The sequence below is a fragment of the Haliotis rufescens genome, unplaced genomic scaffold (assembly GCF_023055435.1).
Source record: "Haliotis rufescens isolate VD_foot unplaced genomic scaffold, xgHalRufe1.0.p SCAF_57, whole genome shotgun sequence".
In the NCBI taxonomy this organism is placed as follows: domain Eukaryota; kingdom Metazoa; phylum Mollusca; class Gastropoda; order Lepetellida; family Haliotidae; genus Haliotis; species Haliotis rufescens.
The window spans coordinates 2,677,413-2,697,609 of NW_025964301.1; the positions used below are offsets into that span (position 1 = coordinate 2,677,413).

General features: G+C 36.5%; 1 protein-coding gene across 3 annotated transcripts in view; it reads right to left on the reverse strand.

Annotated features, from left to right (window-relative positions):
* Nucleotides 1-19,547, reverse strand: part of LOC124137795 (clathrin heavy chain 1) — a 39,692-nt gene extending 20,145 nt beyond the window's left edge. For 2 of the 3 annotated variants that reach the window (XM_046504236.2, XM_048385364.1), the window contains exons 1-7: nt 19,341-19,547; nt 11,282-11,489; nt 10,614-10,763; nt 3,973-4,106; nt 2,337-2,498; nt 1,644-1,757; nt 1,004-1,177 (exon numbers count right to left, since the gene is read on the reverse strand). In XM_046504236.2, coding sequence (XP_046360192.1) covers nt 1,004-1,177; nt 1,644-1,757; nt 2,337-2,498; nt 3,973-4,106; nt 10,614-10,763; nt 11,282-11,489; nt 19,341-19,382 — 984 coding nt within the window. In that variant the 5' untranslated portion in view covers nt 19,383-19,547. The remainder of the gene's footprint in view (nt 1-1,003; nt 1,178-1,643; nt 1,758-2,336; nt 2,499-3,972; nt 4,107-10,613; nt 10,764-11,281; nt 11,490-19,340) is intronic. The other variant, XM_046504237.2, reaches the window with a different exon arrangement.
* Between the last annotated feature and the right edge of the window lie 650 nt (nt 19,548-20,197).

Consider the following 20,197-nt stretch of genomic DNA (forward strand, 5'->3'; position numbering starts at 1 on the left):
AATTATGTCGCAGCTTAGCTTAATTGAGTGTGTGTTTATTGTTTAACGACACACTTAGCAATATGCCAGCTTTATGATGGCATCTTTAAATAACTGAGTCAGGACCAGACGATCCAGTGATTGATATTGTGATCAATGATCAACGTGATCGGGGTACGAAAACACTAAGTCAATTTGGTTGCTTCTCACCTAAGCTTTGTCACAAGCTGTATAAAATCACTTAAAGTACACCAAATTGTCCATGAATACAAAGGAGAATGGACCACTACCATGCAGTATGACACCCGATGCTCTCTTTCCTAGGGTATTCGAATGGGCTTAAAGGGAAAGTGTACACGCAAAAATCACTTTCTTTCTTTTTCTAAACAAAACGCAATTTTAGAATGAATTAGTATCTGTGTTTGAAAATATACACTAATTTTTTTTCACAGTGAAAGTAGGAAGCTCACAATAGTGTTAAAATGATATGCCGTTATGAGGCCTTCGTTTTACGAGCGAAATAGGCCTGAGTTATCCCCCTTAGATTATGACGTAATTGGTGCCAATTCAACTGGGTCCCTGTCTATTCTCAACGCAAAAGATATCAAGGACCAGTTTGCGGTGAAACAACATGGTCTACGACACACTCCGGCGCAGTAGTGACTCAGCATAACACAATTCTGGCTGGCATCTGAGATGCTAGAATCACAAAACTGTACCTACACCACGTGAAGCGGCTCTAACAAAGCATGATGACGTCATAATGTTTATCAATTGGCACCAATGACGTCATATTGCAAGGGGCATAAGCCATGGTGTTTTTGTTATGGAAATAGAACACTTGGTAAATGTGAAAAATATAAATCGTTTTAATGCAAAAAATATGTTAATTAAATATGATGTTTTTATATTTTTGTCTATGACACTTCTATGTTAACACTTTTAATGTGGAAAAAGTACAAGAAAAATTGGTTCATTTCCGTGTGAACTTGCCCTTTAACTGTTACTATAGAAAGTAACTAACCTGTCCTTTCCTGTTGACTCCAATGATGCCGCTGGTGGCCTCATGTGGTGCGGTGACGAAGATGGTGTCACTGCTGATGCGGTTCATGTAGATGCAGGTTCCAGTCTCGATATCATACATGTGGATATAGCCATACTTGGTGATGAGGAAAGCCATGCCATGCTTCTGGCTTGTCTGTAAACAAACAAGTACATTTATATCTCAGATTAATTGCAAAATAATACTAATTCATAAATAAATTCTGTCAAAAAAATTATCCAATCAATTCTAATGTAACAGAATAACTGAAACAAGACACTTGTCACTCTTAACTGTCTCTGTGACAGTGAAGTTGTGAGCAAGTTGTTTTTTATGCTGCTTTGAACAGTATTTCAGTTATACACATCCTGTCAGCTTAATGTGGGAAAACCTGAAGTGACACTGAACTAGCCAACAGTGGCTGTAGGTAGCCACTAGCCCTTCAAAATCTTACTATCCCAATTTAGAAGCGTAGTTTTAATATCTGACCTGGCACAGAACTATCAATGATGAATATCAAACATACTTTCTTAAACGGATATCAAATGTTCAAAACATGCAAGTGTTTCACTTGTCAACAGTAAGATGTCATGCTAGTTTTTGCTTGTCAGCTAGTTGTTACCTGCATAGCAACTGGGAAATCATTCTGAGCCTCGACTGGGAAGAAGACATCAACTGCCTTCTTGGGGAATGGCTGGTTTCCTTGAGGTGGTTGACCAACTTCAATCACATGCAACTGAAAGTAAACAAGAACCATTTAAAAAAGATCAAAGATATGCCGTATATTTCACTGACCATTGCACTGAAAATGTCAGATGAACGTTTTGAACAGTGGTTTAGATTTCACGGGGCTTATGTCGATGACCACTGAAAAACCCAAATAACCCTCTAGTTTAAGAACTACAGGTTCTCTTCCTAATACTTCTGAAACCTAGCTCATCAGTTTTAGTCCATTAGTCCTTATAATGATGACACAGCAAAACCCTTAAAAAGGGCAAATTTCTGCTAGTCCTTAGAATACCTTAATAGTAGCTTAGCATGGACTATAGGACTTGTGCTAATTGAAGTCCTTGTGCTAATTTATAACGCTGTGTTACCATGGTTGCAGGTAATGAGTCATGTGACAAAGTATTCACATCAATACCACACTCTGTCAGCAAAATTACAGCATAAAGCAGTTCCATGGATGCCATTTTTAATAATATCATTTCCCCAGCCGAAGTTGATAGATTGTATTGCAGGTAAATCTTGACAGCCATGATTACTTTTTTCTAAAGATATGTTTTCTGAAAGCTGAAGAAAGAGGACTTTTTACCTTTCCTCCTTGGGGTCCCCTGACGCTGAAGATGAAGAGTGTTGATGGCTGAGGGTTTCCTTCCATCTTGAATTGCACAAACGCTGCGGCATGTCCCTCGATGGGCTGACTGACTTTACGCTCCACAGAGTACAGCTGCATGGCTCCAACGACACGGTTTTGCTGAATGAAACGTTAAGTTGGACAATAAATAGATGATGTAATCATGATAAATACTTGTACATGAAAAACGTGATTACTTCTATTACATCTGATGTCGTTATTTTTTTAAGGAAACTAAAACATTTACTCAGTCAATTAGACCAAATGAGACTTAATCCATGAGATAAACATGTTGAGAAAATGAAAGGAAAGGGCTTTTTTCAGCACTGCCGAAATAATGATAATGTATAGGCAAGCTATTAAAGATAAGAAATTACCTTCATTACCGAAAGATATTTTAAGATTGGGTAGATTGCTTTGGTTGAGTGCCTAATATTTTCCTCTTTTCTTTTTCAAAGAAAGGATTACAATGTGTTCAATTATAAAATTCTCCATTTAGTTTTTACAAGACACAATGTGGCACGAAAGATTTCCCTAATCAGATTCTCCGAACATTGGAATGTTGCATCTGCACCAACTCAGAAACCTGTCATATGATCCCTCACAACATCCAAGCCTGGCAAAGTGTCAAATCAACTCATCAGCTCAGTGTTGTATTTGTATAGAGATTTATACAGCTTGAGCCAAGCAATGACGTACAAGTCTACATCAGGGAGGCTAAGCATACAGAACCAGGTCAGGGGGGTCAATTTCCTATCCCCACCAGTTATGAATGGAGCAGCATTGCCCACATAATGACATAATCTGTACCAAATGTGTATGTGGCAGTAATCCAGGTCAGCCTTGTAACAAAGTCGATAAGGTCCACGATACATAGCAGTCTTGCACTCAGAAGTTGTTCTTAGCTTGTCAAACATGTTTATCTCATGGAATACCTTACAAAAAGGGTTTCACAAGATGTGCCGTTGTCATTATTTTTATCAACAGAACCCTTAAGTTCATAAAATCCAATTTACATTGTCAAAACATTCATACAAACTTACATTGTCAAACATAATATTCACACGTAATGACATGACAGAATAGATATTTTCAGAAGTATTCATTGATCAAACTACAAAGCTACATGCTCATTTGTTAGAAACAATAACATGTTAGTTTAAACAACAACAAATGTGTCAGTGCTGTATTGGTTTACCTCCACCAATGAAAGTGTGTTAAAAAAAACTACCTACCATTAGAGGAGTGATGACAACTCACTTCCCTTGTCTAGCCTATCAATAACAATTCTACTTGTCTTTTAAAATATATTTCACAAGATGCATACTGATCAGCAAATTATTGATCAGATAACATTTTTACCAATAATGTTTATCAAAACATGAATTGTTATTTTTCAAACCATGATTTTTTTCTGATTTTAATGCAAACTGTCTCTTTTGAAATAATTTTTCTTCTGAAGTAATTTTTGAAAATTTTGTTTTCTGATCTTATTTGGAAATATATATTTTGGGCATTTTATTTCTGTACTACAAGATTATTTTTTATCATCATCACTCCCCTGTGTAACTGACAGCATAAACCTAACACAAACCTCATTTGGACTGACCTGAGCTGAAATGCCCACGACTAACAGCCACTGTTGTTTAGGATCCGTTCTGTAGTTGATGATCTGGCAGCCTGCCAAGTTACTGTGGCGGTCAAACATCTTCTGTGGCTGAGAGTCCCCTGCAACAACATCCCACATTGACATAGTGTTCTGCACATCTACCTGATTATCCCCCTTGAAAACATCACTCTCCATAGTTGATGTTGATTCAAAGTTTTCATCCAACTTCAATCTTAACAAGTGGGTGTACATGAGCTGGCTTAACACAGCTTAGGACAGTATTTCAGTAATATCATAGAGTGTCAGTTTGATGTGGGAGGAAAGCCTGAAGTGATGCAGGTCTTTAGATGCTTACGACTTTGGTGAAACCAACAAGCATGGCAGTCTGCAAAATAATCTACTAGTCTAGTGAAAATCTGATCAGTCTAGTAAGATAAGCTAATAACAGTCCATATAACACTAAAATCTACTGAAAATGGTGTAAAGAACCAAGTTCAGACTAGTAAAACTCAAAAGTCTTTTGCACAGACTGGCATGGCATGGTGCTACCCAACCTCAAACAATCACGATGAATCAGGGATCAAAATCCACGATAATAGGGACCAAACTCTGCAGATGACTGGGCCAGACCTGACTCTTCAATCTTCCCGAGGGCCAGTTTCTCCACTACAGTAGTCTATGATTCAACATGTTTGTTGAGAGAAAAAGTGAAGGGATTCAAATATTGATACTATCTTTTCCACTATTTCGATGCCAAAGTTCAAGCAACTGAATGATTAATGTTGACAAATAACTTGGTTAGCCACTTTTAAAAGCTGTTCAAATGATAACAATGATGGGAAATCTAGTTTGTGTTTTGGATTTAATGATTTTGACTTATAGAATAATAGATCTAGTAGACCATCTGACATTTTAGATAAAAGTTTGACAATGCCATAAATAAATTAAAAAATTAAACCCTTTCGTACATCGCCAGTAACAGCAATTAGTAATGGAATACAAGACAAAAAATGAGCGTCTTTCAATTGACAATGAACATGTGAAGATGAAATCAATATTTATGAAATTTTCATTTTATTTATGCATTTTCAGTTGCAGTTTTATTGCCTGAATGTATCAACAGATGCATGGTCACAAGTCTACTGAAACTTTCAATGCCAGTCACCAGAAGTACGAAATTTCCTGTAAATTGCACATTTACAACTGTCATCAATCAAAGCTGGTGATAAATCAGGAAACTAATGTCTCTGAAGTGAAGTTCTTGTGCTAAATCGTGTTCTTCATCAATCTCATTAATATTAGATGTTAGTGCTCTCTACAACTACACAAAGATCTGAGGACATCCCATTAGATCATGTCAGAACGACCTTTCGTGAACTTCAACCAACCAATGAAATTACTAACAAGAAGTCGACATTAGCCAATCAAAATAGCAGTATTCTCAAGAAATATGGCACAAGTTTCATAATGGTGATTTCCATTCCAGACTACACTATGAAAATTATTTTGACAAAGTTCTCGATTCAAAATTTGAAAACTGATCAAAAGAACACTCAGGAATGTCCTATAGATGGCAGCGATTGTATGAACTTTCCACGGGCTATTGAAAGCCTCTTCAGTTTTAAATGTTTGTCACATTAAAGCGAGAGATAGACGATGATTTTGATGTAATCAGACTTATAGCCCGTAACTGTTGTTTGGAATATCCCATGCTAACCTTTTTGAGGTTACATGATTAGAAAACAAACTGTCACTTTCCGGATCTGGTAACCGACTCTGGTTGGTTGGATTAGACGTCGTTCTGATGTGACCAATAATGGGATGACCTTAGATCTTTGCTTGATGAGAAATAAGCTCTGAATTTTATTAGATAGTGTGATTCATCTGACCATTGAAGTGAAGTTATTGTGCTAATTCTTGTTATAAAATCTGGCAAATAAAGTGAAGTTCTTGTGCTAATTCTAGTGCTAAGTCTGGCCATTGAAGTGAAGTTACTCTGCTAATTCCTGTGACAAATCTGGCCAATAAAGTGCAGTTTCTGTGATAATTCTTGCGATAAATCAGTTTTAATTAGTAATGGCCTTTTTCTGTTAATGAACAAATCTCAAACCCTGTGTCAGCATGACAAACACTAAGCCCAAGTACACGATTATTATCTCTGCAGAATTGATTGTAATTTAACCATTATGCAAACTAAAATCCTGACTGCAAACACGAATAGAGCGAACAGCTGCTCTGTAGAAAAAGAAACAAGTAGGGCTGACAACCACCAATTGTCCATGATTGCCTTGACAGTCAATGAGTATTCAGCTACTTGCTCTCAAAGAAATATTCATGCATATCAAGTTTTACAACTGGTGCCAAATGTTAACAGTGTAGATCATTGCCTGACTGTTCAATGTTGGAAAATGAGGGGGTCCTTTGGTCCTTCAGGTTTGTTGCTGTAGAACTTATATTGAGGAGTAATGATCACCACCTTGTAAATCCTCATCTAATTTTAAACATTAGTGTCATGGCAACGACTTAAACTTTCTTCATAATTGTAAAAATTCACAGAATGCATCTATAAACAACTACAAATAACACCAAGGTCTCATGCATATTGGGGACGTGTAGGACAAAATCTCCATTAATGTTAAACATTAGTAAGTAACTTCAGCTCTACTGACTGATATTTTTCAAATGGTTACAATGTAATCAGCAAAATACCTAATGTCAGGAGTGAAATACAAGTATGGACTTAACTTTCATAAAACTATAACATTTCTTGTTGGTCAGTTTAGTCCACATGAAACTTCAATCTTTGTTCAGGCATCATGCCTGTTGCCAACACAGTATGAACAAGTATTTGTCACAGAGTGACGAAATATCCCCCGCCATATACACCATAGTACCAAATATGAAGACAATCCAGCGATTAGTTCTTGAGATATTGTGGCAACACCGTTTTCCAACTCCAAAAACAGATTTGCCTGCTGTGACCTTGAAAATGGGATCAAGGTCACCAAAACCGACTGGTGTCTGCGGTGTCTGTATATACACCATAGTTCCAAATATGAAGACAATCCAGTGTTTAGTTCTTGAGATATCGCGGCAACACCGTTTTCCAACTCTAAAAGCAGATTTGTCTGCTGTGACCTTGAAAATGGGATCAAGGTCACCAAAACCGACTGGTGTCTGCGGAGTCTGTATATACACCATAGTTCCAAATATGAAGACAATCCAGTGTTTAGTTCTTGAGATATCGCGGCAACACCGTTTTCCAACTCTAAAAGCAGATTTGTCTGCTGTGACCTTGAAAATGGGATCAAGGTCACCAAAACCGACTGGTGTCTGCGGAGTCTGTATATACACCATAGTTCCAAATATGAAGACAATCCAGTGTTTAGTTCTTGAGATATCGCGGCAACAAACAGGTGGGACGTACGGACGTACGGACGGTCGTGAATACTATATCCCCCGCTTCGCGCTTTCGCGCGGCGGGGGATAATAAATCAAATTCTAACGTAATTTGGAAAATACTATATTCTGCTTGGTCGAACACTGGTTTCAAATCACTAACAATCTGATTAAAACAGACAAATTTTAGCCCTGTCAAATCTACTGGTCACATAACTCTATGTTGAAAAAAAAAGTATGTTTAGCTCTGAAATAAATACTTATTAAATTGCTTGCAAGAATAATAAGGAAGTTAAGAACGCAACTTTCTCCTCCCTGTTTTCTATGTCCTGAGAGATTCCCAGAAGTTCTAATATATCTAAATATGTTCAGAGGCCATTATGTGTCTCTTCACAGAATCTTGCAAAGAGCTTTTGAAATTCCCCCATTGTGTCATCTGCCACAGAATAGTGCTAATGCATTCTGCAGAGTTCCCAACTCAAACATTGATCAATACTTGTCAGTGACATGCTATGTTCTTGTTACACCTAGCTGAACAAAGTACGGATTTAAAGTAAGAAACCATAGCCTATGTGGACTCAGCTGTTCTAGAATAACAAACTGGATCTTTTCATCTGATGTAATGATTGTAGCCACACATCAGTCCTGTAATGTAGTTAATTTAGCGTGAGTGAGTGTGTATGGTTGACATCATCAGCAAATTTCCAGCAATATAACAGTACAGGACAGCAAGAAGGGCTCCAAAACTAGTCCCTGTGCTAGTTTTATTTGTGAGAATTGATCAAATCAAATCATTTTGAGAGAGAGAAAGCACATGTGACTAATATAATACATTCATTTTGTTCATCTATTGCGAGCCAACAGACTAAGAAATAAATAATGTAACACTGCCATGCTCTCAAGCCCTGTGCCAATCATAGATGGTGATCGCCTTGTTTGAGCGAAATCAAATCAACTAAGCGATCGAGTAAAGAAATTAGGTAAAGAAATGTCTGGACTTTGGACTACTTATCAGAATAGAAATGTGCACAACGTAACCTGCATGCAACATTCAAATGAGTTAATGACAGCCATAGCTTTGTGTATCCCATAGGACATGTAAGCATTCCGAATTTATGTGTGTGCAGGCCACATTATTTTCATCAGGTAAAACCTGCATAACTCATAACCAATATTGTAATAAAGACACACATCTTAAGAAATGCTGTCAGCCTGAATTATTGTTCATAGTATATGTTCAATAATACTTTGGAGACTAATATTTTTTCGGGTTGGTTTACGGATCCACCCACATGAAACTTAGCAAAAAATAAAACAGTTTTTAAGATATTTGTTTAAAAATACCACAGATTCTATATTTAATAATATAAAAAATATATAAATGAAACGAATGAAAAGAAATATCTCTCAAATTAGTTTGTGTTGAAAAGATGATTCAATGCGAAATGTGACATTGCGAAATACAAAATACAGAGTGAAGTTTTACTACAAAGTTTGAAATAATGTAGACACTTTGGGTGACAATGTATTTCAACCACTGACACATTTCATTTGAAGACAATGTTTTTTTCGACCACTGACATTGTAAGAACAAAACAAACATCTGCAATTTAAAAAAATGAATTGCCTCATTGGCATATCATGTCATATTGTCATAGTTATAATATTGTTTTCAATTTTCCTATGCCACAACACTCTGCTTTCGGTGTTACAGTTTCTGTTCAATAATCCATGCACAAACAAAACAGGTTCGTCAACTTCGTGATAGTTACATATTAAAAGATGTTTTTGGTGATGAAACAATTTACCCAGCTCAGCAGAATTTATTACAAATGAACTAGGGTCATGGAGTTGTTTTGGAAGTGGGTGAAGACAATTTAGAAACCAATAATAGTCAACAGTTGGCAATAACTACCAGTTCAATAGTTCCCTAAGCCTAATAAACAAGGGCATGTTGGTGGACTGACGCTGATATCAAAGGATCAAAGTGTATCAGTATAGTTTCAATCAAAGCTGATTATGTATCTTGATCAAAGTGGGCCACAGCAGGCAGGAGTTTGACTCTACAACTTCTATATCTGTCTGATAAATGTGACTCACTCTTCCCTAAGATAAACTAATCTTCCTGACATCTGTTAAGATCTAAGATAAGCCACAAGTACATGGAGATACCTATGTCCAGCCATCAAGAGTGATCATAAGACACTTGTTACACAAGGCATGAAAGGCTGACATTCTTAAGAAGTGCTAGCAACTGGTGAAAATTTCAATATGAGTTACAGTTTTGAAAACCAATATTAATCAATTAATTGAAACAAAACTATTTTGAGACAAGAGCATTACAAGCATTACGCTGCACTGGAAAAAAAAGCTCAGTCCTGAGTACTAACATAGAGAGACAATGTCAAAATTAAGAATAATCCACTTGCACAAAGGAGACAATTAACAGCTGATGACTTTTGGGGGCAAATTTGAAAGATTGATCATCATCATCATCAGCTTGAAAAAGCAATCAATGACAAATTCATTGTCGTTCATGAATGAAAATCGAAAAATCATACAAATAGCATTTCTTTCTAGGTATCCTGAATGTAAACAACAGCGTTAGAAATTGGCACTAGTCCTTTCGTCCAAACTCTACAATAGATTAGGCATCATAAAGACTAGTTGAAATTTGTCCTTTTTAAGGGTTTTGCTATGATATCATTATAAGGACTAGTGGACTAAAATTTTACAGTTATTTTCTAATGCAGAAATACTAGATAAACTAGATGATACTTGTCAAAACTCTGCAACACGAACATATCTACTGAGAAGCACTGCAACATCAACAGGCCTTGGAATCTGGTATTCATCATCCTCTCATTATCCCCCACAAATACATGAAATGAACTTACAAAACTGGATATATTTCTTGGCAGTTGTGTTTTAAATCTCCTTTCTATTATCATAAATACCCTGTACCCATTCCTTTTATTAATAAAGAGGATCTACTGACACTTATTGGTATCATATATTCGTATGTGCTTGACATTTATTCCTGTAAGGATTTTTGACAGAATGGACAATTTACAAGATAGTGGATAAGTTAGAGGGATGCAACAACCACTTTAGTTTGGACGAGTTGGCACTAATGAACACAGCACAAAGTTCCAATTAATCAAAAGGCTTTAGTTTTCAATTTAGGAATCGATCATGAAACCAAGATCACATCACAAGATACTGACCTTCCATGCTCCAGTGGTAGATGGCATTGTCTGTGACGAGACCGATGGTGTTAACACTGATCCACTTCCAGAAAGTCACTTCATCTGTCATTGTGTGGGCCTTCATTTTGCTCTTCATCTCAATGTTGAAGATCTGAAGGGTCTTGCCAGCTGTACAGGAAAATACATACAAAATACAGAATTCCTGTCGTGGTTGAAACAATAGTATGAAATGTCACTGATGTAATAATCCTAACACAATATGTGAAGGATGCCCACATGTCTACAATGACAGCACAAGACCTTTTCTCTTTTGCTAAGAGAGCACTTTTTCAAATATTACCAAGTCAATAACTATAGAGCTATTTTTGCACTTTATTCCTACGTTATTTCCCAACAAACCAAATACACACTTTACTACAGAAACATGTACGCCAATCTATACCTATGCCGCATACTGTCTGAGACAATAGCTACTAGGCAGAAACTCATGTCAAGAAAAGTTTATCTTGGTCTGTCAATACTACTAAACAATTCATTAAAATACAGATCATCCAAAACCGACACTAAAGAACAGATACAATCCTTCAGACTTGAGTGGTAAGTGCACAGACTACACATGTATCAATCAGAATCATTAATAATTCATCACTCCTGTTCTTGATAAAAGTGTAAAATGTCAGTCGTACCTTTCAGTGCAATAACTTTGCTTGTGGGGTTCATGATGGCGGAGTCAGCCGAGATGGGTCTCCGGATGGGGTTGGCCGTGTCATTCATGTCGATGATGACAACTTGTGCCGTTTCCCCCACCTTCTCCCGTACACAGATGTACTTGTCAGACTCCATGGTGAGGGTGCTGAAACCAATGTTGGCGGCGTTGATGCCAACATTTTGGAGCTACAAAACAAAGAAGCAGTGTCAGACTATGAAGCTGAATAAGTGTCTTACAACAAGCAAGGAGTTTTAAGACTTCTGGGAACTTATTCCACTCCCTTCAGGGTCCTAAATCTAATGCAACTTAACCGGACAGAGGACAAAACATTTACTAGACAGAATAGCATTAACATGTAAGAACACCCAACAAAATCCTGAAATTCTACTAGCCCTTGGAATAACCTTAACCTTAAACAACATGACTCAGACCAGTGGGCTAGAGCCAAGTTGCATCCCTGTTAATAGATTTCTTGCTTAGACAACAAACAAAACATACTTGTGTTCAAGATTATTTATGATTCAAATGTTTTTCTCACAGCTGGAAACAGTGGTAAAAAAAAACACATTTAACATTTGGAGAAAAATGGTATCATTCCACAATTTGTGTTGCCGTAGCTATTTTGGCCTACAAATTCGAGAACATCAGTCCTTAACAAGCCATCTGTGTAAATAATTGTATATTATATCAAATATACAAATATATAAAAGAATCCTAGTTACCACCACATACTGGGTACATATTGCCTGAAACACAACTATGTATTGGATAGCCTCAGCTGCAATGTAACAGTCTGTATGAGTGAGTCAAGACATTATTGATGACACTATTCTAGGCAGCAAGAATAAACATTTGCCCTGCGAATAAATACTCCACTCATGAAGGCTTTTCAAATAAAAATTATTATTTATAGAGAGCATCAAAGCTTCTACCAATGTTTTTAACCAAACTGTGATACTGACACAAAAACCTGAATTCCACTGGCCTACAACAATGACCTACAAGAACATAACTAGCTTAGTCATACAGAAAACTTTCAGCTGTTATCATGTGTATGATTAACAGCAATTACAGCCATTCTCTGGAGAATGTCAATGTTTGGATATCAGTACAACTGTCTGCACTATTACATGGACTGCATACATTCAAACATAAAAAATTAGGCGTCATAAAATTGTTCATTCAATGTGTATGATAAATGATAGCAGATGACTCAAGACATTATTCTGGGACGCTGGGTGGGCATGGAAAATTATAAATTGACCTTGAAAGTCATGATCTACCTGCCTGAATATTATAAAAAATGTAAGTTCCCAAAATGCTCAAATTCTTAAGCCCATCATGATATCTAAACATATTGTAGTCTAATTAAATGCCCTACTCCACCAACCTACACCAAGACCAATCAAGTAATCTATATAAGCTCTCATTACTAGATAAAAAATGTACATGAAAATTCTTATTTTCTTGTATATATAACACATATTTTACAGAAAACAGCAGTGCAGTAAATCATTGCCTTGCAATTATCGAAAGGTTTTTCATTTCATCAGCATTTGAACTAAGTTTGTTCTCTAAAAACATTAATCTCTTTTTGTATTGTTTTAATGAGCAACCCCTTCATCAATTTTACTGTCAACTTATTAGGCAGAATACAGTAATCAAACTTGCAGCCAAGTTAAATTCTATCTCAGGTCAGTTTATTTTTCCTGGACAATCAAGATTTATTGGAGAGAAAAATTAGAACATAGCTGATCAAAATCAACGGCACATTGTGTTTCCACAAGTTGAATCAAATGGACATTTCTAAAATTAGGTGGGCAAATGTCTCTCATGCACTCTCTACACTCAAACACAGCATAATGATTTATACAGGGCTCAAGACTCTTTTTTGAGCCAGTGACATTTTACTCACATGTTCACATTCACATTGGGTATTGATAGTTTGTTGGGGCTATGCAGAATATCTTTACTCCATTTGGTATAGTCTATTGGTTATTTTGAAACCAATGAGAATTGCCTAAAATGCTGCTGCAGGAGATTGTTCATATTGCATCTGTTCATATGCTGCCCCAAGTTTGTCACATGTTGTATCAGCTCACATCAGCGATATACGCCTGAGTTAAAATGAGTGACACATTGCGTTTTTATGCATCAGTTAATGTAAAGATATACAGGTTTGCAAGCTGCATAGACTGCACTGGGCAATTATGCACGGTTGTTATCCTATTGTTCTTTTTATAGTTTTCATAGGTCCTGCGACTGTGGAATGTATATTTTCTAGGTATTTGTTTTTACTTAAAGCCTAGGAGTCTAGTTTGCTTGATTCCACACAGCAGAAGAGAAAAGGTTCTTTCAAAGAAAAATAATAATTATTATTTTCATGACATGTTTTCATTGACTAAGTGTTAGTCTAAGTTTTCATGGGTATTTGTATGTAAGCAACTTATAATTAGTTTGGTAATGGTGATATATTTTTCAGCTTATTTGGAGTTCTGTTTATACAAATCTTGTAGTGGGTCAAAGTATTCTGTGAGATAATAGCAGCTCTGAACTTGTGATCAGGAGAATGCAAGCTTACCAGAACAGAAGAATATCTACTAATCACAACCTGTCCTAAACACCTCTCAAATGCCATCAGGATTCTGTTTTAATGATTTTACTGTCATTCTGGGACAGAAATTAACACACAATAAGAATACGAGACCAAATAGTGAAAACATATAGAAGACATACCAAAGTGTCCAAAACTCTACTAGCCCTTAGGATATATTTAACATAAATGAACTGACTTGGCCGAATTTCTATCTGTGATTGCTCTATCACCAGTATGGGACCTTGCTTTTAAGAACCTACGAACAGCACCAGACAACCTGCACAGTAAAATATATGCCTTTAATTGTCTTTAAGAATGGTTTCCGATCTAAAAGTGACTATAGGCTATTTATAAAATTGAAATACCAGTACGGGCTGATAAAGAGCCTCGCTGCTGGCTGATTGATTAGAAGAAGCAGGTCGGAGTGGGACAAGATTCCTGCAGCCCTGCACAAATCAATTCCGCCCTCAACTCACAGAACAATGTGCTGCGTCAGTTCTGGTCAGTGGGAGCATCAGGAAGAAGTATTCAATCAAAGACTTCACTTATAAATCAGTTTGGTGTGGACAAATAACCAATACCACAAGATTCAACATGTCAAAGGGATAGAGAAACAAATCTTAAAAATGTCTTTATAGCAGGCATGGAGAATACACCTTGAAATTGTCTGAGAGTAAATATTAAACATGTCAAGTGCAACTGCATTTCATTTACATGCACTTACCATTTTCTACGTGCAAATCACATTGTGCAATTCTGGCATAGCGTTAATACACTGAAATCATTAGCACTTTTGTTTTTGCTCTATTGAAATAAAAAATATAACTTCTGAATACAAAACTATGTCACACTGAAAAGCCAACAGTATTTGGTCTTACATTACTCATGCATGTAGTTAGGTTTCTAAAACTTAAAGAAATCAATACAGTTTAATACTTAGTTTATTTTCATTAAGTGTTACAGAAGACCTTGACAGGACATCATCAATATTACTTCTGAATGCACCATGACATCTGTGATTTGTGCCAAAGTCAAATGACAACCTTATTCCTTCATATATCATGCACGAAAAAAGTTCAACATCTATTACTCATGAAAATTACTGTGCGAGACAAGACAAAAAGATGGTAAAATGCCCTTTGATGTAGATTTATGTGCCTTCCTGTTGACATATTCACAAGATTTATAACAAGTTGATCAAAACTGTTTAATAACTTAAGACATATCGGTCACACGATACAACGCTGATGATCTAGAAGTTACGAATTTGCATTCAGAAGTTCTTAGCTAATAAAATATACTGTCCATGACCTAGTAAACATCCAGTACTTGTTTTTTCTTCAAATTCACAAATGTGTGCCTAACTAACCGCAAACACTCCATGACTTACATTAATGGGTTAAGATGGGGTAAAACATTGCTACATGCCGCTGGCTTACATTAATCATAATATGTTTTCTCCCACTAATGAAAAGAGCAAAACATTATGATGAATATCCCACATGGAAATGGATAATCTCTGACAACATCCAAGCCGTAAAAATCCATTAAAAACATCTGTAAAATATCACTCATAAATCAAATTTTACTACTTCTGACCAGCTATATTACGAGACCAGTGTTCCCAAAATATTGTCAAGATTTGTCAGGCATGTTATATTTCCGATGGAACATGCCAGTTGCAAGATGGCTGATTGATCCAATTTCCATGTCATAAAGCATGACTTACTGATGTGCTAATGTCGGCCATTATAACTAATAGTGCCATGCCCGGACCAGCCAGTAGTACGCAGAAATAACGTACTACTCAAGTTATCAGGCCATGCTCATTATGTGGGTGTAGAATGGATTTCTATCACGGCCTGGAATGGCTGAGACTGGTGGAATAACTATTCATGTAGCTATTGATCTCCCTACACTCGACTTGACCCAAAATCTCCTCACTGTGCGATTAATCATACATTATTCCTCAATAGTCCTTAATCAATACATTGACATTCTAAAACTGACAAGCTCACTGTCTTTTACTTGTGTCTGTATCCATGTTGTGTAAGCCTCACTGATGAGGATGGACATGTGATGGGAGGAGCCCATCTTCACTCACCACACATAATCAGAAATAGGAGTTATCACAGCTCTTTTCACAACAGACTGGGAAACAGAAATGATAAACTATTTTACATGCAAAATTTGACCAAACCAACCACCATTACGAATGAAATCAATAAATATGATAAATTACAATCTATTAACCACTATCAAAAATCGAATAATCGATTGATATTTGCAATCCATCTTATTCCACATACATTATGCATCATTTAATGAATACATAACACTGTTGATAATAATCATCACTGATCCCTTTTCTGTGCACTGGCATGAATTCCAAGCTTTTGACAATAGCCAAATTTTGTGATGAACATTTCACTCAGATCATATAAAGTAAATATATTCAATAATGCTTGAACATGTTGAAACACTGATGTGTTCTTTTAGCAGTTTACTGTTTTCAGCACTTCAAAACATCTTTTTAGATAATATGAAGATGCATTCATTATGCATAGAAGTCCTCCACATCAAACAACACTTCTCCTTCTCTAAATGATCAACAAAGACATTCCCTCTAGGACAAGCTATGCTTCAACTATCTCGCCTGAGGATTGCTCAATTCTCAAAGATGATGAAGCAACAAAGTCCAAAGAATCCATGTTGGGTTTACATTTGTTGTCTTATGCGGGAGTGCCACTGAATTAACATTGACTTCATCTATGGTTAGGCATCCTGGACATTTTACCACATAATGAAGTAGATTAAGGTTTGCATCTTCTGCAAAGGAATCCTTTTGAACAAAGGATGTATAAAATCAAGTCAGACCAATTGGTAATAAAAATACAGTTATGGTTCTGATTACACTGAATATCAAAATAGGGTAGGTAGGTAGGATAGTTTTATAAATTTTAAATTAAGAACTTGCCATGCAGTAAGTATGTGAAATTCACTTAGACCTTTCAGCCTGGTGAGCCATATCAGTTGTCTTGACTGCATAATGACATCCGTCAACATTTTCTGTCATCTGGGCAACTTGACACTCAGGGTTAAAAATTAACCTTGAACAAAAGTCTGAAGAATATGTTGGGTTGTTTGTTGCTTAGTAGCGCACTCAGCAATATTCCAGCTATATGATGGCATTCTGTAAATAATTGAGTCTGGACCAGATAATCAAATGATTGCAATCATGAGCACTTTTCCACGCAATTGAGCTACAATGACATAGCCATTAACCAAGTCAGTGATTCTGACCACACAATCCATTCAGCGTAAGAAATTGACACTAGTCCTGTAGTCCTTGCCAAACTGTTCAATAGCTTAGGTATCATAAGGACTAGTAGAAATTTGCCCTTTTTAAATGTGTTGCTATATGTTATCATTTTAAGGAGTAGTAGACTAAAACTGTTAGTTTCTATCGCTGCCATTTTGTAGCTTCTCACAAGCATAGGTTGCGAGGGACCTATAGTATTGAACAATAACATATATATAGGAACATCCCTAAACCATGTAAAAAAAGCCTTTTGTTGGGGGATACCTAAAGGTATTGGGACATTGCTAAAGCTGATTTACTTGTGATAATATTGATTGGTTGCTTGTCTGATTACACATGAAATATTTAAACTCCAGATATAATGCATATCGTGCAAAACGCTAGCTTAAAATATGTGTCCAAGGGTTTATGAGGCAGGAAACTCTTCAATGAATAACCATCAATGAACAAGATTAAAGTGTTTCCTTATACCAACAGTCAATGATTATATTGATTATTACATCAATGAATGAGAGTAATGAACAGATTTTCAAATAAACAATAAATCAATGACTAGAACGATAATAAAAGAGAAAGTGAATGAGTATGGATTTACACCACTTAAGCAGCATTCCAGCAGTACCATAGCAGGGGACACCACACAGACACAAATTGAACCCATGTGGGGGAATTGAAACCAGAAAATAGGCTTGACGAGCTAATGCTTTAACCAAGAGGCTTCCTACCACCTGATAATCAATTGTGTCACATAACATAATAGACAGGTTAACATGAACATCCTTATACATACCACACTGATACGCAAAGGGTTTTGGGCTTCAAATACAATCTTAACAGGTCATCACTATATGTTGACCTCTACAAACACAGATATATCTTTCAACCATATCATAATGAGGAAAAATCAGATGCACATATTTTGTCTGTTCAAAACTTGACCTCCTGCTGTTGGTCTATTATCTTTTGACATTATCACAAATAGCCATGTTAGTTGAGTTACATTTAGTATACAGATTAATAACTAGACATCCAAAATCATGTTCAAGTGACAAAACTATATATAAATAAGGGGTATTAACAGTTCATTGAGTTTATATTGACCACACACTAGTTACCAATCAAAAACTTTCAAGATTCACATATTTGACAGATTGGAAAAATTCAAAAAGATTCAACAATACAAACAGTATTCATGATTACTGAATTATATTAAAACCATTTTGTTACAAATAATGCAAGGAAATTAAACACATTCACAGACACATCTGTTACTGAAGCCATCATGACTTCAATTTGATAGATCACTATTACTAAAAGCCTAATGCCATCCTAAAAAGCTACATCAGAATATTGTGGCTTCCAAGGACAATACTATGTGTATAAGTTTTCCATAAATCTCCTAAATTACATACACCAAAGAAGAAGTTAATGCATAACAATTAGCAATGGGTCAAGGTACATTGTAAAGGGGGTGGAGTTGGATGTCATTGACACCAATAGGCTATAGCTGAGATGAAAACTTCTATGTATGAAAATGCATGCAGACAGCCTAACACTGGCCAGACATAGCAAGGCACCTTATCAACAACCCTAGACTAAAAACACAGAGGTAATTTTGGTAATTGACAAAAATAACTAATGACTCACGCCCCTTAACTAACACGTCTGCTGCATTTAAGAACAATATTCCTATGTGAAATTCACAAGGAGAAAGGGGGCGTAAACATCTATTTTAATATAGCAATCTACATTTTCTGGCGTCAATATTCACCGTCCTTGTTAAACAGAAAAGGTGCATGTGGCAGTATGTGCGTAAAAATATGTGTGGTTGAATCATAAAATCGTCTTCCGGTTTCTGGTTTGGAATCACACGACTGCCAAGTCATCAACACGAGAGTCGATTTTACCCGATCGTAGCGAAGAGGGAACCGATAAGAAAGCCACTATACACCAGAGCTAGATGCATTAGTGATTACATACATGATCCAACATCATCATAAAAGAGTTGACAATACGATTATGAACAATTATAACCTAGACAGTATGTGTATTTGCACCTGGCTGCCATCATTAGGGGCGTGTAACGCTGAGACATCACCACCGGTATGACAGACTCACCTGTAGATGCTCCTGAAATCGGATGGGAAGCAGCTGCGTCATTGCGCTTCAGCAGATGCTCGGTGTCTGGGTGTGCACCAGGTGCTGAGATGTGTTTTGTGTTGCCAAATATCGCCCTAACCGTTGATGACCGGTGCCTTCTACCGCTGACCGTCTTCACTTATCTACAAAGATGGCTGCCGCCGTGGAGAGGTTCTGCGCAAGTAGTTCCGGGAATAGCCATAATAGTGATTTCCTTGAAACTATTTCTCAATGACAAATTACACAAGACGTCTGTTGGTACCCGGCAAACGGGAGTGCCCTTTGCAAATAAGTAATTTATCATGCTGTTTAAAAACAAGTTTGAGTTATTATATGAAATAAATGAAATTTACATAAGCAAAAAAATCCATTTCAATTACAGTATTACATTCTGTAGATTATGTTCTTCCTTTATTGTGTTGAGAAAGCTTACAAGGATAAATAAACAATTTACACACCACACAGTAGTGTTAAACCGAATAAACGTTTAAGAAAAACTGCGCGCTGCCGGCATTAACAGCTGGTGTTGTGATAACTGCAGGAGGTGCACAGCCACCAATTAAGCTGATTAATTAATCCCTGAATGGTTACATAATCCTATCCTGGTGTTTACTTAGCTAAAGCGTTTATTGAATCAACACGATAAGGCATTTAGGTTTAGGAATTTGTGTTTAATACGAACTAGTTATTTCTTCTTTACCTTTGTCTTCCGCCCTGTAAACCACAACTGTTTTACCTATTAATTATCGACTCGGGAAATAAAAAGAATGGGACGGTATATTTGCATTGCCAGGGATAAAATCAATGCCTCATATTCCGAAAAGTACACAGTTTTG